The sequence below is a fragment of the Aquarana catesbeiana genome, linkage group LG01 (genome assembly GCF_042186555.1).
Source record: "Aquarana catesbeiana isolate 2022-GZ linkage group LG01, ASM4218655v1, whole genome shotgun sequence".
NCBI classification, from domain to species: domain Eukaryota; kingdom Metazoa; phylum Chordata; class Amphibia; order Anura; family Ranidae; genus Aquarana; species Aquarana catesbeiana.
The window spans coordinates 564,064,809-564,079,878 of record NC_133324.1 but is presented as its reverse complement, the minus strand read 5'-3'; the positions used below and the strand labels follow the sequence as shown (position 1 = coordinate 564,079,878).

At 41.2% G+C, this 15,070-nt stretch overlaps 1 protein-coding gene across 5 annotated transcripts in view; it reads left to right on the top strand.

The window, feature by feature from the left end:
* The window catches only part of ADAMTSL5 (ADAMTS like 5), a 45,092-nt gene that overhangs the window by 17,633 nt on the left and 12,389 nt on the right, over positions 1 to 15,070 (top strand). For all 5 annotated transcript variants that reach the window (XM_073596746.1, XM_073596767.1, XM_073596743.1 and 2 more), the window contains 3 exons: positions 7,482 to 7,609; positions 10,462 to 10,585; positions 12,554 to 12,637. In XM_073596746.1, coding sequence (XP_073452847.1) covers positions 7,482 to 7,609; positions 10,462 to 10,585; positions 12,554 to 12,637 — 336 coding nt within the window. The remainder of the gene's footprint in view (positions 1 to 7,481; positions 7,610 to 10,461; positions 10,586 to 12,553; positions 12,638 to 15,070) is intronic.

Below are 15,070 nucleotides of genomic sequence, written 5' to 3'. Positions count from 1 at the left end.
GCGAGCGCCCCCCTTCCTAAACTGTACCAGGCCGCATGCCCTCAACATGGGGGGTTGGTGCTTTGGGGTGGGGGGCGCCCTGCCCCCAAAGCACCTCGTCCCCATGTTGATGAGGACAAGGGCCTCTTCCCGACAAACCTGGCCGTTGGTTGTTGGGGTCTGCGGGTGGGGGGCTTATCGGAATCCGGGAGCCCCTTTAATAAGGGGACCCCAGATCCCGGCCCCCCACCCTATGTGAATGAGTATGGGGTGCATCGTACCCCTACCCATTCACCTAGGAAAAAAAGTGTCAATAAAAAAAACACAGTAGACAGGTGTCACGGAACGTCCCTCACTCCTCTTGAGTGCTTCCGTCAGTATACCACTTCCTCCCAGTCTGGATATAGATATCAGATATTCCAACCGCTCACAAAGCACAAAACAAGGCGAGACTTGCTTAGATGCTAACATGGACTCATTTATTAGAACCAAATTACAAGTCTTTATATACCGTTAGAGGAGGTTCCCCCCTCCTGCTCATATTACTCTAACAATACAACTGTAACCTAATTAACATGAGCTAGTTTACTAAATCATTTACCCAGACTAGGTGACTCAGAGACATGACCTTTGGGTTTAAGACTTTACGTCTCCTAGCTCATTGACTATTCAATACACATTACCATAAACATCAACAGAGGGTTAATTAGAACAAACAACAATGTGTGGAATACCCTTAGAAGCTGTGGTAAGCCAGACTAGACTCATTTACATTAAACACATTATAGCAGACATTAGACACGTGAGCAGAGTTGATGATATAAGCATCTCCCAACACTATGACTCAATCACTATTGCTAATATGGCAAATACAGGGTCCCCAGAGTCTGTGTGTCCTGGGGGACAAGGACCCGAAGCCAAAGTAACAACACCTCTAGGGTACCCCAAATGCCAGGGCCCATAATCTGTAGGCAAGAGGCTGACATTCAGTCCCTTTCAAAAGCCTCTGTCCCGGGTGAGTCTGTCACAACAGGTTTTTAAAGTGATTTATTAGGGAGCTTCGGGGGTCTTCTTCCGACTTCGGTGGTCTTCTTTCGACTTCGGGGGTCTGTCAGGCCTCTTCTCCCTCTCTCCGGTGTCGTCTCCACGCTCTCTGGTTCTTCTCCGGTGCCTTCTTCCTTGTGCCGGGCTCCTCCGCTATCTTCTGCTCTTTCGCCGCTTATTAAAGGGGGCTCCCGGATTCCAATAAGCCCCACGCCCGCAGACCCCGACAACCAACGGCCAGGGTTGTCGGGAAGAGGCCCTTGTCCTCGTCAACATGGGGATGAGGTGCTTTTGGGTGGGGGGGCCCGCAGGGTGCCCCCCTTGCCCAAAAGCACCAACCCCCCCATGTTGAGGGCATGCAACCTGGTACGGTTCAGGAGGGGGGGGCGCTCGCTCGTCCCCACCCTCTTTCCTGACTGACCGGGCTGCCTGCTCGGATAAGGGTCTGGTATGGTTTTTGAGGGGGACCTCCATGCCGTTTTTAGGCTTAGGGGTTCCCCTTAAAATCCATACCAGACCGAAGGGCCTGGTATGCTCTTGGAGAAGAACCCATGCCATTTTTTTATTTAAAATTTGGCGTGGAGTTCCCCCTCAAGATTCATACCAAACAGTGCCTGGCATTGGAGGGGATCCAAGTCGGATCCCCGTTCAATACGAGTCGGTACCCTGTCAGGTTGCTATGGAAATGGCAAACTGCAGCTAAACGCAACCGCAGCTAATCGCACTGTACAAATGCAGCTGATCGCAGTGCCTGAAGTCTTGAATTTCACAGAAAAAAAAACATGCTTTTAACTGCGTCAGAATAGCCGTCCGTGTGAAAGGCGCCTTACAACTATGCATACTAGCTCATTATGCCTTTGTCTTGCAGGTGTTAGTTTTTTTTTGTTAAAGTGGGTTTACCACTTTAACTACAAGGAAAAAAACATGGGTTTATTGGTATAAGATTTACCCACAATCTCATGTTTTTCTCACACAGTTAAGAGGGAGAATCCTGCTGAAAAGGTACTGTTACATTCAAGCTAAATGTTATAAGATAATAATGTATTATTTATCTATTTACTGTGAAATTACTGGTTGGAAGTTATAAATTCAAACTTCAGTAATCTGTCCCTTATTACATGTAAAAATCATTTTTTTTTTTTGCTAGAAAATTACTCAGAACCCCCAGACATTATATATATTGTTTTTGCAGACACCCTATGGAATAAAATGGTGGTCGTTGCTTTTTATGTCACAAACTTTTTATGTCACACAGTATTTGCACAGCAATTTTTTTAAAAGCATTTTGTTTTTGGAAAAAAACAACACTAACATTAGCTCGATTTTTTTGAATAATATGAAAGATGATGTTACGCCGAGTAAATAGATACCAAACGTGTCACACTTTAAAATTGCGCACACTTGTGGAATGGCGTCAAACGTCAGTACTTATAAATCTCCATAGGAGACGCTTTAAATTTTTTTACAGGTTACATGTTTAGAGTTACAGAGGTCTAGTGCTAGATATATTACGTTCGCTCTAATGATCGCGGCGTACGTAACCTGTGTGTATCTAGCTCTGATACTAGCCAGTGCCTCACCAGCCACTGACCTCACTGCACGTCCCTGCTGGAATTACAGAGACAGAAGAATTTGAGGCAGCCTATATCCATAGAAGATTTTTTCACACCTGCCTAAGGCTTTTGAACAGTACTGTGTGTGTGTATGTGTATACAGTATCTCACAAAAGTGAGCACACCCCTCACATTTTTGTAAATATTTTATTCTATCTTTTCATGTGACAACACTAAAGAAATGACACTTTGCTACAATGTAAAGTAGTGAGTGTACAGCTTATATAACAGTGTAAATTTGCTGTCCCCTCAAAAGAACTCAACACATAGCTTTTAATGTCTTAACCGCTGGCAACAAAAGTGAGTACACCCCTGTGTGAAAATGTCCAAATTGGGCCCAATTAGCCATTTTCCCTCCCCAGGGTTATCTGACTCATTAGTGTTACGAGGTCTCAGATGTGAATGGGGAGTAGGTGTGTTACATTTGGTGTTATCACTCTCACTCTCTCATACTTTTCACTGGAAGTTCAACATGTCACCTAATGGCAAAGAACTGTCTGAGGATCTGAAAAAAAGAATTGTTGCTCTACATAAAGATGGCCTAGGCTATAAGAAGATTGCCAAGACTCTGAAACTGAGCTGCAGCACGGTGGCCAAGACCATACAGCGGTATAACAGGACAGGTTCCACTCACAACAGACTTCGCCATGGTCGACCAAAGAAGTTGAGTGCACGTGCTTAGCGTCATATCCAGAGATTGTCTTTGGGAAATAGACGTATGAGTGCTGCCAGCATTGTGCATAGGTTGAAGGGGTGGGGGGTCAGCCTGTCAGTACTCAGATCATACACCGCACAGAGCATCAAATTGGCCTGCATGGCTGTCATCCCAGAAGGAAGCTTCTTCTAAAGATGATGCACAAGAAAGCCCGCAGTTTGCTGAAGACAAGCAGACTAAGGACATGGATTACTGGAACCATGTCCTGTGGTCTGATGAGACTAAAATAAACTTTTTTTGGTTCAGATGGTGTCAAGCAGGCGGCAACCAGGTGAGGAGTACAAAGACGCGTGTCTTGCCTACAGTCAAGCATGGTGGTGGGAGTGTCATGGTCTGGGGCTGCATGAGTGCTGCCGGCACTGGGGAGCTACAGTTCATTGAGGGAACCGTGAATGCCAACATGTACTGTGACATACTGAAGCAGAGCATGATCCCCTCCCTTCGCATACTGGGCCGCAGGGCAGTATTCCAACATGGTATCGACTCCAAACACACCTCCTAGGCGACCACTGCCTTGCTAAAGAAGCTGAGGGTAAAGGTGATGGACTGGCCAAGCATGCCTCCAGACCTAAACCCTATTGAGCATCTGTGGGGCATCCTCAAATGAAAGGTGGTGGAGCGCAAGGTCTCTAACATCCACCAGCTCTGTGATGTTGTCATGGAGGAGTGGAAGAGGACTCCAGTGACAGCCTGTGAAGCTCTGGTGAACTCAATGCCCAAGAGGGTTAAGGCAGTGCTGAAAAATAATGGTGGCCACACAAAATATTGACACTTTGGGCCCAATTTGAACATATTCACTTAGGGTGTACTCATTTTTGTTGCCAGCGGTTTAGACATTAAGTGTGTTGAGTTATTTTGAGGGGACAGCTAATTTACACTGTCATACAAGCTGTACACTCACTACTTTACATTGTAGCAAAGTGTAATTTCTTCAGTGTTGTCACATGAAAAGATATAATAAAATATTTACAAAAATGTGAGGGGTGTACTCACTTTTTTGAGATACCGTGTGTGTGTATATATATATATATATATATATATATATATGTAGCCAATGGTTGTCAACGCACACAAATCAGGGATAAAAGATGGGCCTGGGTGCACAGCAAAGACTATAGTGCATATAAACCCAAAAGAGAGTGGCACTCAAGGGGCTTGAAAGGTGTATATATATATATACACAGTGGGGATGGAAAGTATTCAGACCCCCTTAAATTTTTCACTCTCTGTTATATTGCAGCCATTTGCTAAAATCATTTAAGTTAATTTTTTTCCTCATTTCCTCATTAATGTACACACAACACCTCATACTGACAGAAAAACACAGAATTGTTGACATTTTTGTAGATTTATTAAAAAAGAAAAACTGAAATATCACATGATCCTAAGTATTCAGACCCTTTGGGGCTCTTTCACACGGAGGATCTGTATGTCCGTTTTTCATCCTTCCGTTTTCGGATGAAAAACAGACATACATGTATCCCTATGGAGCGTCGGATGTCAGAGGTGACATATCCGCTGACATCCGACCCGCTCTGATCCAAAAAGTGTAATGGAGGAAAACCCTACTTTTCCATCCGTTTTCGGATCGGATCGGATCGGGTGACGACGGACCCTATGGTCAGTCATCATCCGATCCACCGTAGGGGAGAGCAGCACTCTGACAGGTCCGTTGCTGCACAGTGTGCAGCGACGGACCTGTCATCTTCCTGCTCAGCGGGGATCGGCGGAGCGATCCCCGCTGAGCAAGTGGGTGTTCACGGGGCGGATCATCACTAAGAATTATGAGGTCAAAGGAACTGCCTGAAGAGCTCAGAGACAGAATTGTGGCAAGGCACAGATCTGGCCAAGGTTACAAAAAAATTTCTGCTGCACTTAAGGTTCCTAAGAGCACAGTGGCCTCCATAATGCTTAAATGGAAGATGTTTGGGACGACCAGAACCCTTCCTAGAGCTGGCTGTTCAGCCAAACTGAGCTATCGGAGGAGAAGAGCCTTGGTGAGAGAGGTAAAGAAGAACCCAAAGATCACTGTGGCTGAGCTCCAGAGATGCAGTTGGGAGATGGGAGAAAGTTGTAGAAAGTCAACCATCACTGCAGCCCTCCACCAGTCGGGGCTTTATGGCAGAGTGGCCCGAAGCCTCTCCTCAGTGCAAGACACATGAAAGCCCGCATGGAGTTTGCTAAAAAACACCTGAAGGACTCCAAGATGGTGAGAAATAAGATTCTCTGTTCTGATGAGACCAAGATAGAACTTTTTTGGCCTTAATTCTAAGCGGTATGTGTGGAGAACACCAGGCATTGCTCATCACCTGTCCAATACAGTCCCAACAGTGAAGCATGGTGGTGGCAGCATCATGCTGTGGGGGTGTTTTTCCGCTGCAGGGACAGGACGACTGGTTGCAATAGAGGGAAAGATGAATGCGGCCAAGTACAGGGAAATCCTGGACGAAAACCTTCTCCGGAGTGTTCAGGACCTCAGACTGGGCTGAAGGTTTACCTTCCAACAAGACAATGACCCTAAGCACACAGCTAAAATAACAAATGAGTGGCTTTACAACAACTCCGTGACTGTTCTTGAATATCCCAGCCAGAGCCCTGACTTAAACCCAATTGAGCATCTCTGGAGAGACCTAAAAATGGCTGTCCACCAACTTTTACCATCCAACCTGACAGAACTGGAGAGGATCTGCAAGGAGGAATGGCAGAGGATCCCCAAATCCAGGTGTGAAAAATTTGTTGCATCTTTCCCAAAAAGACTCATGGCTGTATTAGATCAAAAGGGTGCTTCTACTAAATACTGAGCAAAGGGTCTGAATACTTAGGACCATGTGATATTTCAGTTTTTCTTTTTTAATAAATCTGCAAAAATGTCAACAATTCTGTGTTTTTCTGTCAATATGGGGTGCTGTGTGTACATTAATGAGAAAAAAAAATGAACTTAAATGATTTTAGCAAATGGCTGCAATATAACAAAGAGTAAAAAAATGTAAGGGGGTCTGAATACTTTCCATCCCCACTGTATATATATATAATATTTTTTTTTCAAACAGCTACTTATATCACAACAGTCTTGGGATAATGTCAAACAGTTGACTGTGCAACTAATAGCACATTGCCAGTGACAGACGCTGGAGCACATTTCACTCACTTCTGTTGAATTGTTTCCTTGCTGGTCCTGGACGCTGTCGAATTTCCCTCACTAGTTATGTGCCAGGGAAGGAGCAACATCTCACTGGCAGTTTTAGCGAGGGAGCTCTTAGCGATCCTGAAGCTGGTGAAAACTGTGTGGCATGGCCCTTAGGTTGGCTTCACACCTATAGTTTTCTTGCATTGCAGGCAATGCACCATGCACTCTTTAGTGTGTTGCAATGCCATTCATTTTCAATGGCACCCCAAATTCACAAAAGAAAGACATATGTGTTGCAGTAGAATACAAAGTAACACTTGACCCTGCATTGTGGTGCACTGCATCAGGAAAAAGATTGCAGGTGCATTTTCCAGTGTGCCTGTTCAAATAAATGGATTGCTTTAATGCAATGCATGTTGATGCACAGCATAAAGCACCTTACACAATGGTTTGCTTTAGGACAAAGTCTCTTTATCACACCATTAACAGCTTAAAGCAGACAATCAATCTTTTTTTTTTTTTTAAGAAAGTGAGAAAGGTTAAAACTTCTGTACGATTCACCCTCACTTCCTGCCCTGGTGACAACAAAAGATCTCACCACAGTGAAAAAAAAGGGAGGAGAACTCTCCAAAAAGGCAAACCTGGCAAAAAGGTTTAAGGTTGGGATTGTCCCCTTAGTTTGGGTAGTTTTCTTTTAACAGCTTGTCTCATCATTAGGAAAGGAAGTGAATAAAAACACAGGAAGAAATTTAAAAAAAAAAAAAACTGACAAGTTCTAACTTTTCTACACTCTGCCTAAAACTAGTCAAACTATTTTTGCTGAGTTTGAACTTAGAGATCATTATTTTAAAAGTCTAATTTTATTTACTTTTTAATCCTACCCCTGTCCCTAAGAACCATAGAAAAATTGGTGTTAGAATTTACTTATGATTTAATAATAATATGTGTAAAAATAATGAATAATTATCTATCATCGTCATGTCAAATATATAATTAATTTCAGCTTCCAATGCCTGTGATTTAAACTGTTTGGCTGTTGGATATAACTTTTATTATACCTTTGGGCGAGTACTTGATGGAACCAGCTGTGGAGCAGACTCTGCCGGTACCTGCATCAGTGGCAATTGCCTGGTAATTATCTTTCATTTTGTTTTATATATATATATATATATATATATATATATATATATATATATATATATATATATATATATATATATATATATTCGAATTTTTATAGAAAAGAGTTACGTTCTTGGGGCTTTGTATTTATATTTTACTTTGGGGACAGAGGTTCTTTATTATAGGGGTTGGGGAGCTGGCTGATGTATGTCTTTGGTTTCCAAACATTCACATACACGCTTTTGTGGACTGGGTAATGTTCATTAAATTAGTAGATAATAGAGATATTTAAAAACAAAATTATACATTTTTAGTTAAATCACTGTACTGTAGTTCAGGTCTCATCTCTTTCTAAAAATATGTCTTCAAGGCAAAATACACTAACTAAACACAATATTTTCCTAAGTTCACTTACATTCTAGGTGGATGATCATGATTTATGCTATTTTTTACTTGTAATTTTATTTAAAAAAATATTTTTGTTTTGGCATACACCGCACACTGCTTTCCTTTGTACCTTATGCACAAGAAAACACAGTGCTTTGATAGATCCAGAGAGACCAATGCTTATGGAAGCAACAATAAATATCTGCCCCCTCTATCCCTTCCCTCCCTTTTCATAACCACTTTATATTTCATAGGAACGCTAAAGTCCCCATGAGATATGAGAAGAGTGGGCGAATCAACCTACAGTATCAATGTTCACTAAGAACTAAATGTGTATTGGATAGACTAGGTCTTTTAAAAAAATGCAATCCTTTCAGTCATTTTCAGATCTGCTTGTAAAAGAGATCAGGTTGATACAACTAATCTTAGAATAAGTTCTTTCTGCACTGATTCCTGGGAGGATCTGTGTTTATTATAACCATCTAATGCACTTTCAGTGTTTTAATGAGGAGAGCAGCAGTGTCTGCATCCCTTTAGAAGTAGTTATAACTTAGTATGTTATCAAAAATTATATTAGTGAGAAAATTAGTGAACCAATCACACAAGCAGGAAATTACATTTTTTGGGGGTGCTCCATACACCAGCTGTGTACAGAACCACATCCAAGTTGCCATATTACATTACATTTTTGAAACTTTTTTAAAAGTAAAGTGATATCAGATTGAAATGGAAAGGTAATTTTGGATGTTATACCACATTATTATTATTAATAATGAATTAATTAATTTATCTACAAATGTTATCTTTGAGGGCTCATTCAGATGAGCGCTATAGGTTGTCAGCGCACAGCTCTGTGGTGGATGCACATGCAGAAAAAAGCTGCTAAGCCGAGAGGATGGGCCCCAGCACCCATGTGAATGAGCCCGTAGCCTCCCTGACGGTAATCCCGAGTGTGGCTCGGGGTTAAATTTCAGTCCCATTAGCGGTAACCCCGAGCCACACTCGGGATTACATCTCAGGATCCTGGTGCGGCTTTACTTACCTTGTCCCCAGGATCCTGCGATGTCCCCCGCAGTGTCCGTGGGCTGTGTCTCCTCCGAAGCCTTTCTGTGCCAGGCTCCGTTCCCTGCGAGCGGCGCGACGCACGGGGATGGAGCCTGGCGGCAAATTCAAAAAAATGTAAAAATCATAACACATACAGTACTGTAATCTTACAGATTACAGTACTGTATGAAATTATTTCACATCCCTTTTTTCCCCAGTGCTTTGTCCAGTGCCCTGCATGCAGTTTTATATTATATATACTGTTCTTTCTGCCTGGAAACTGGAGATTGTCCATAGCAACCAAAAAGTGTCCCTTTATGTCAAAAGTGGCTTTAGACCAGCTAGAAAACAGCGATAGTAAATTAGAACACTTGCAGAATTGAGCGATAGTGAATCGTGGGGAAATTTATTTTATTATTATTATATTATTATTTTTTAAATGATTTATATTTATTTATTATATTATAATTTATGTTTTTGTGTTTCAAACGTCATCATACCCGGGATATCTACTAGACTCTTGGTGGACAGATTTAAGTGGGTTATTGTTAAGAATTACAAGCCTACAATATAAAACGCCAAATTTCCATGCAAAATAATTGTACCGCTTTCAGCACCTAAAATCCAAAATAATCATACCGCCAGGGAGGTTAAGCTCTCATTGGCTGCTGCTGCTGAAAACAAGGATCACTTTGTCTTACTGTCAGTAAAACAAACTATTGGCAAATCTTGGCATAACCAATGTGTATGATTTACAAAAGCTTACTTGAATACTTATTGATACTCACAAATTATTTCTCAGTTCTGTTGAACCCATGGATCCAATATGCTCAAACATCACTCTTACCCGACAGCCTAACCTCCTTATAGCATACCACTTTGAAGGGAACAATATATATGATCTTATGCGTGGAATGTCGGTTCTCCACACCTACATGTTTCTAGACACAAAAAACAACTTTTGCTTTTTTAAGTTTGTTGGCATTTCTCATAAAAGTCTTATGGTCTTAATGTTTGTTTTCTTGTATTTGGAAGAGAACAATCAGGGGATTTGAAATACCCTCACTCCTCCTCTTCCCCCCACTTACCTCTAGGTCTCCCTTTCTTTTTAAAGTTGGGTTTCTCCAAGTTGACTACACACACCGTTACATATAGGGCAAACTTAGGATGTACAAGGCTATGCTAAGTGACACTTTAACCTGGCCTCCTCATACCAAAGTCCTTTTCTTTACAGGTGGTATAACAGCTCTAACTTTAGAACACAAGAGGTCTATGGTCTCAATTTAATACTATAGTTTACAGTACACTGTTATTATGATTACATGTTACATACTGTACTTTTTTGAAAACTTATTGGCAGTAAAAACAAGGATCGCTACATCAACAATAATTTACCTCTTGTCATTTCTGCATGTGCTCTTATTTTGTAGACAGCAGGCTGTGATGGTGTTCTGGGATCTGGAGAGACTGTTGACTCATGTGGAAGTTGCAGTGGCAAGATAGACTCCTGCATTTTTATCTGGAATGTTTTCCGGGACTCTTATCCCTCTACAGGTTATGTTGTATTTCTGTGAACTTGTGGCTATTTCTACTCACCCCATTCCTGCAAAACTACATGACAGATCATGTTAGATCAGATCTATGATCATGATAGCAGCAAAACAAATACTCTTGCGCACAAGTGTGTTGATCGGGTGATCTAAGGTTCAGGGTGGATAATGTCTCAGGCCTTGCTGCCCTCCAAGATAGGGGTATCCTAGCAGTCAGAAAGAAAATAGAAAAAAGAGGGCGCACCAGCCTTGTGCATTATCCGTTGATATGTTTTTTTAATAAGAATAAAAACTACTCACAAGCATATAAAAGGAACCGCAATATGAAAGCCTTTAACTTGTGGCAATCCGTCTAGTGATAGCTGTCTCCAGATGACGGAAGAGAGGACGTACGAACCGCTGCTGGCTGACGTGCTTTGAAGGGATACCTTCTTCCTCGGAGCCTCTGAAGCCCTCAGGAAGAAGGTACCCCTTTCGAAATGCATCAGCCAGCAGTGGTTCGTATGTCCTCTCTTCCATCATCTGGAGACAGCTATCACTAGACAGATTGCCACAAGTTAAAGGCTTTCATATTGCGATTCTTTTTATATGCTTGTGAGTAGTTTTTATTCTTTCTTTTAATAAACCTATCAAAGGATAATGCACAAGGCTGGTGCATCCTATTTTTTCTATTTTCTTTCAGAACTATGATCAACTTAGTGGTTATGTTTCTGATTTTTTTTCCTGTTCATTTTTTTTAACACTTATTTACCAAAACTTAGGAGGTTATGTTTGAGGAATGACTGACAATAAGCTTCACAGAACTCTAAGATAGACAGTATATAGTGTTACAGTGTTAAAATGAAAAGAAAATGATCTCAAACATAATAATTGTTTTGACTCACTGGGTCAAGGAACATTTTTTTCAATGACTGCAGAAAAAGAAATCATTGAAAACAGAGAGAGAAAATAACAGCTGCTATATGATACTTGGTAATTCGATAACAACTAATTATTAAAGCATCTTTCATTGTGGATGACCTATGTTTTTTAGTATGGTCAGCAATATCACTTAGCTAGGCACGTAGAAATAGTAACTTGAATAGATGTTTAAAGTCCAACTCCAGGCAACTAAAAAAAAAAATCTCTTGCAGTGGTGCTGCCCCTGCACTACAAGGTTTAATTGCTTGTTTAGGATTACGGAAACAAAATAAGAAGACGATTTATTTACCCGATCCTCCACTCCTCCCTACAGCTAGACAAGTACCTGCAGCCCCTTTCTTTTCCACAATCAAGCGATCTAGGATCCTGAAATCATCAAGACCAAAGCAGGGTACATAGCTCATAGTCCATAGCCAACACATTAATGCCATTGGACAGTCTACCGTCAGAGCTCAGGGAAGAGCCATCTGCCAGGGGAGCGGAGAATTAGGTAAGTAAAAGTGTTTCACCTCTCCCCTAGAAAAAAATGAGCAATTACCCACAGCAAGAGATAATTAAAAAATGTCCCTGGAATTGGGCTTTAATGTGTAGGAACACCGCTGACAGGTATTATGTGCTGTCACCTTTTATTATCCTCTGCTTTGCCTGAATATCGGGCCATTCTGAAAGTAAACGTTTAACACTTATCCATGGTCATTCAGTCTTTCACACGTTCCTATTGGTCTGCAAAATGACCTATCATATCGACGGACCAATAGGAATGTGTGGGGGTAGGTTTAACATAAAGTTTTGGTGCTACTCATCAGAAGAAACCCACATTTGGGCAGATACTGAAAGCTGCTTCAGATACGCACAGACAACTGTTTTTCAGTATTCTAATATCAAAAGAGTCTCTTTAAACACACAGAGCAAAAATGCATTATTTACTGAAAAAGTCTTTTTAACACTTGCTCAGAAATGGTGTTCATATCAAATCATAAATCATGTTAAAGTTATTTTTCTGTTTTTTTTTCTAATTTTTTTTTAACTTTATTTTAAAATTTAATTTTAGGGTTCTTTCAATACAAAAATGTAACACAGATTCCAGCTGGTGCATTACATATTAAGGTGAAAGACCAAAGTCGCAATATTTTAGGTAAACACAGAATATGTTTACATATATAATAAATATATTATATAATATTTAAATAAATAAGAAATTGGCTTTTACTTATCCATTGCCAGATTTCTTTACTTAATTATTGTTATACAAGGCTTTAACAGTGTATTACCAACCTGCATGTGAGAAGTGTTTCATCCGCATGTCCTTTAGGGACAATGTCTCTTTGGACCAACCCTTGATGTCATTACCAAAAATACTGCTGGTGGGAAAACCATCTTCTCCAGCGTAAAAAGCCTAAGGCACAGACTTAAAAAGTGAATCCCTTGCTAGTGACTAAGAAAAGTTCTCTTTGTTGCACCACTCTCGCAACCACCACATCAAGACCTCTTAAGCATGACTCCCAGTCCACCAACAAGGTCTAGTGCTCAAAGTCTGCTAAACTCTCAGGCATATACAAAACAATTCTGCGCTGCCCTGAGAAGAGACAAGCAGCTAACACAACCAACAAGATATTACAAAAGAGAAAACCACAATGAGTGTAGCGCTATTGAAATGAAAAAACGTCCAATATGAAAAAACTTTAAGGTGGCACCTTTGCTGCATGTAGCGCGGAGGAGACGAGTGTGGAGGGATATAACAACGCGTGGTTCGTTCCATATACTTCGCCCCTCCGGGTTTTGGCATCGCTTTGAGGGATACAGCAACTTGTGGGTCAATCCACAATCATCGCCTTTCTGGGCCATCTACAGCCACTCACCACCTAAGCCTTATCCGACCCAACTCGGCGTATGCCCTTTTGGGTCCATCCCATCTGGTAAGCCTCTTCATTTTCGGTGTTGATGTGTCTGTCTTCATTTCAGATGTCATATATCTCTGCTTGAAATGTTTAGTTCCTGAAGACTCTCTACCTATTTATATACGGATGATTCTTCCCTACCATTTACATTTGGAACTGTTGGTTTAACGTTTTTTCATATTGGATGTTTTTTCATTTCAATAGCGCTACACTCATTGTGGTTTTCTCTTTTGTAAACTCTCAGGCAAACCACCTTCTGCATAAAGGTGTGCCCCTACTTTCTTTTACAGACATTTGAATAGCTCGCATCTCAGATGCTTGAGTATAGGAGGCGGCTTCCAAGGCTACAAGCTTACCTCCAATCGTTCTGTATCACTGCACAGATTATCAGATCTCCATTGATTCCTCTTAGGACTTCTGGATCCAAGTGTCACTGCTCCAGTTCCTGTTGCCAAGCGGCTCCAGAGAATTTACTCCAACCTGTTCATAGTCCCTAAACTCAAAGGGGGTATCCACTTCATCTTAGATATTACAGCACTGAATGTCTTCATTTGGGAATAGAAATCCTGCATGGAATTTACCAGGTCAGTCACCGCTTTCCTTAAGCAGGGAGACTTTCTGGCTTCTGTGCACATCAAGGATGTCAACCTGCATGTCCCTATCTTCCCAGTGCATCAGTATTTCCTGCACTTTTGCTGTGGGTTTCTGCACTTGACTCTGCTATTTGGCCCATTATCTACACCTTGGGCTGGCACCAGTACTAGCACTGCTACATTTCTTGTGGCATCTCCATAGCGGGAACAGTCAGTGCAGGCTTTGTCGGACGATGTGGTCATGATTGCCCAGACATTACAACAGCTTAGATAGATCCTGAACCTCCAGAAATCTTTGCTTTGTTCTTTGTTTAAAGTATCTCTGTCTAGTCCTCGGCACAGCTGAGGCCAGTGTGTTTCTCAGGTGAAACCTCACTCGCTAGTCCAGGCTCATAGTCTTTAATCCAGGAGTCTTCCATCTCTCTACTTTTGCATGAGAGTATGGGGTCTGATAGTAGTCTCCTTCAAGGTACTCCCAGCTTCACTCCAGACCTCTACAGCTCAACATTCTGTTTATGCAGGTTTCACCTCTGTGTTTATGATCATTGATCATGCTGTCAGTAGTTCTTTACTATAAAACTGAGCCATGCTAGTAGTGAGAGGGGTTATCCTTAGCTGGCCTATATTTTTATTTTGTGTTTGCCAGTGTCCGATACCCTTTAAGGTGGCAAAATAATCCTAAAGTTAATGATTTTCTTTGTCCCTCAATGGATTCCAGGAAAATAATTTTTCAGTTAGTACAAAATTCTATTTTTATCTTGGTTCCCTTTTTTCCCTACTCATATTTCATTTTTGTGTTACTGAGTAATTACATTGCAATTCTAAACTGTGTATACAGCCTGATATCCTGTCTTTAAAGAAAAACTATAACGGTTTTGATCAATTTATTGTATTCCAGCCTACCAAATCTTAGATGTGATGGCTGTATTTGTTTCCTTTTTTAGGCTGTATTTCTTCTATTTTTACCTGGTTAATCAGCCAGCAAATCTGGTGATTTTCACAAAAAGTCAAGCTCTACAGCAAAATGTATTAGTTTACATGGATGAGAGAAACCACTTAACACTGGCAGAAGACATT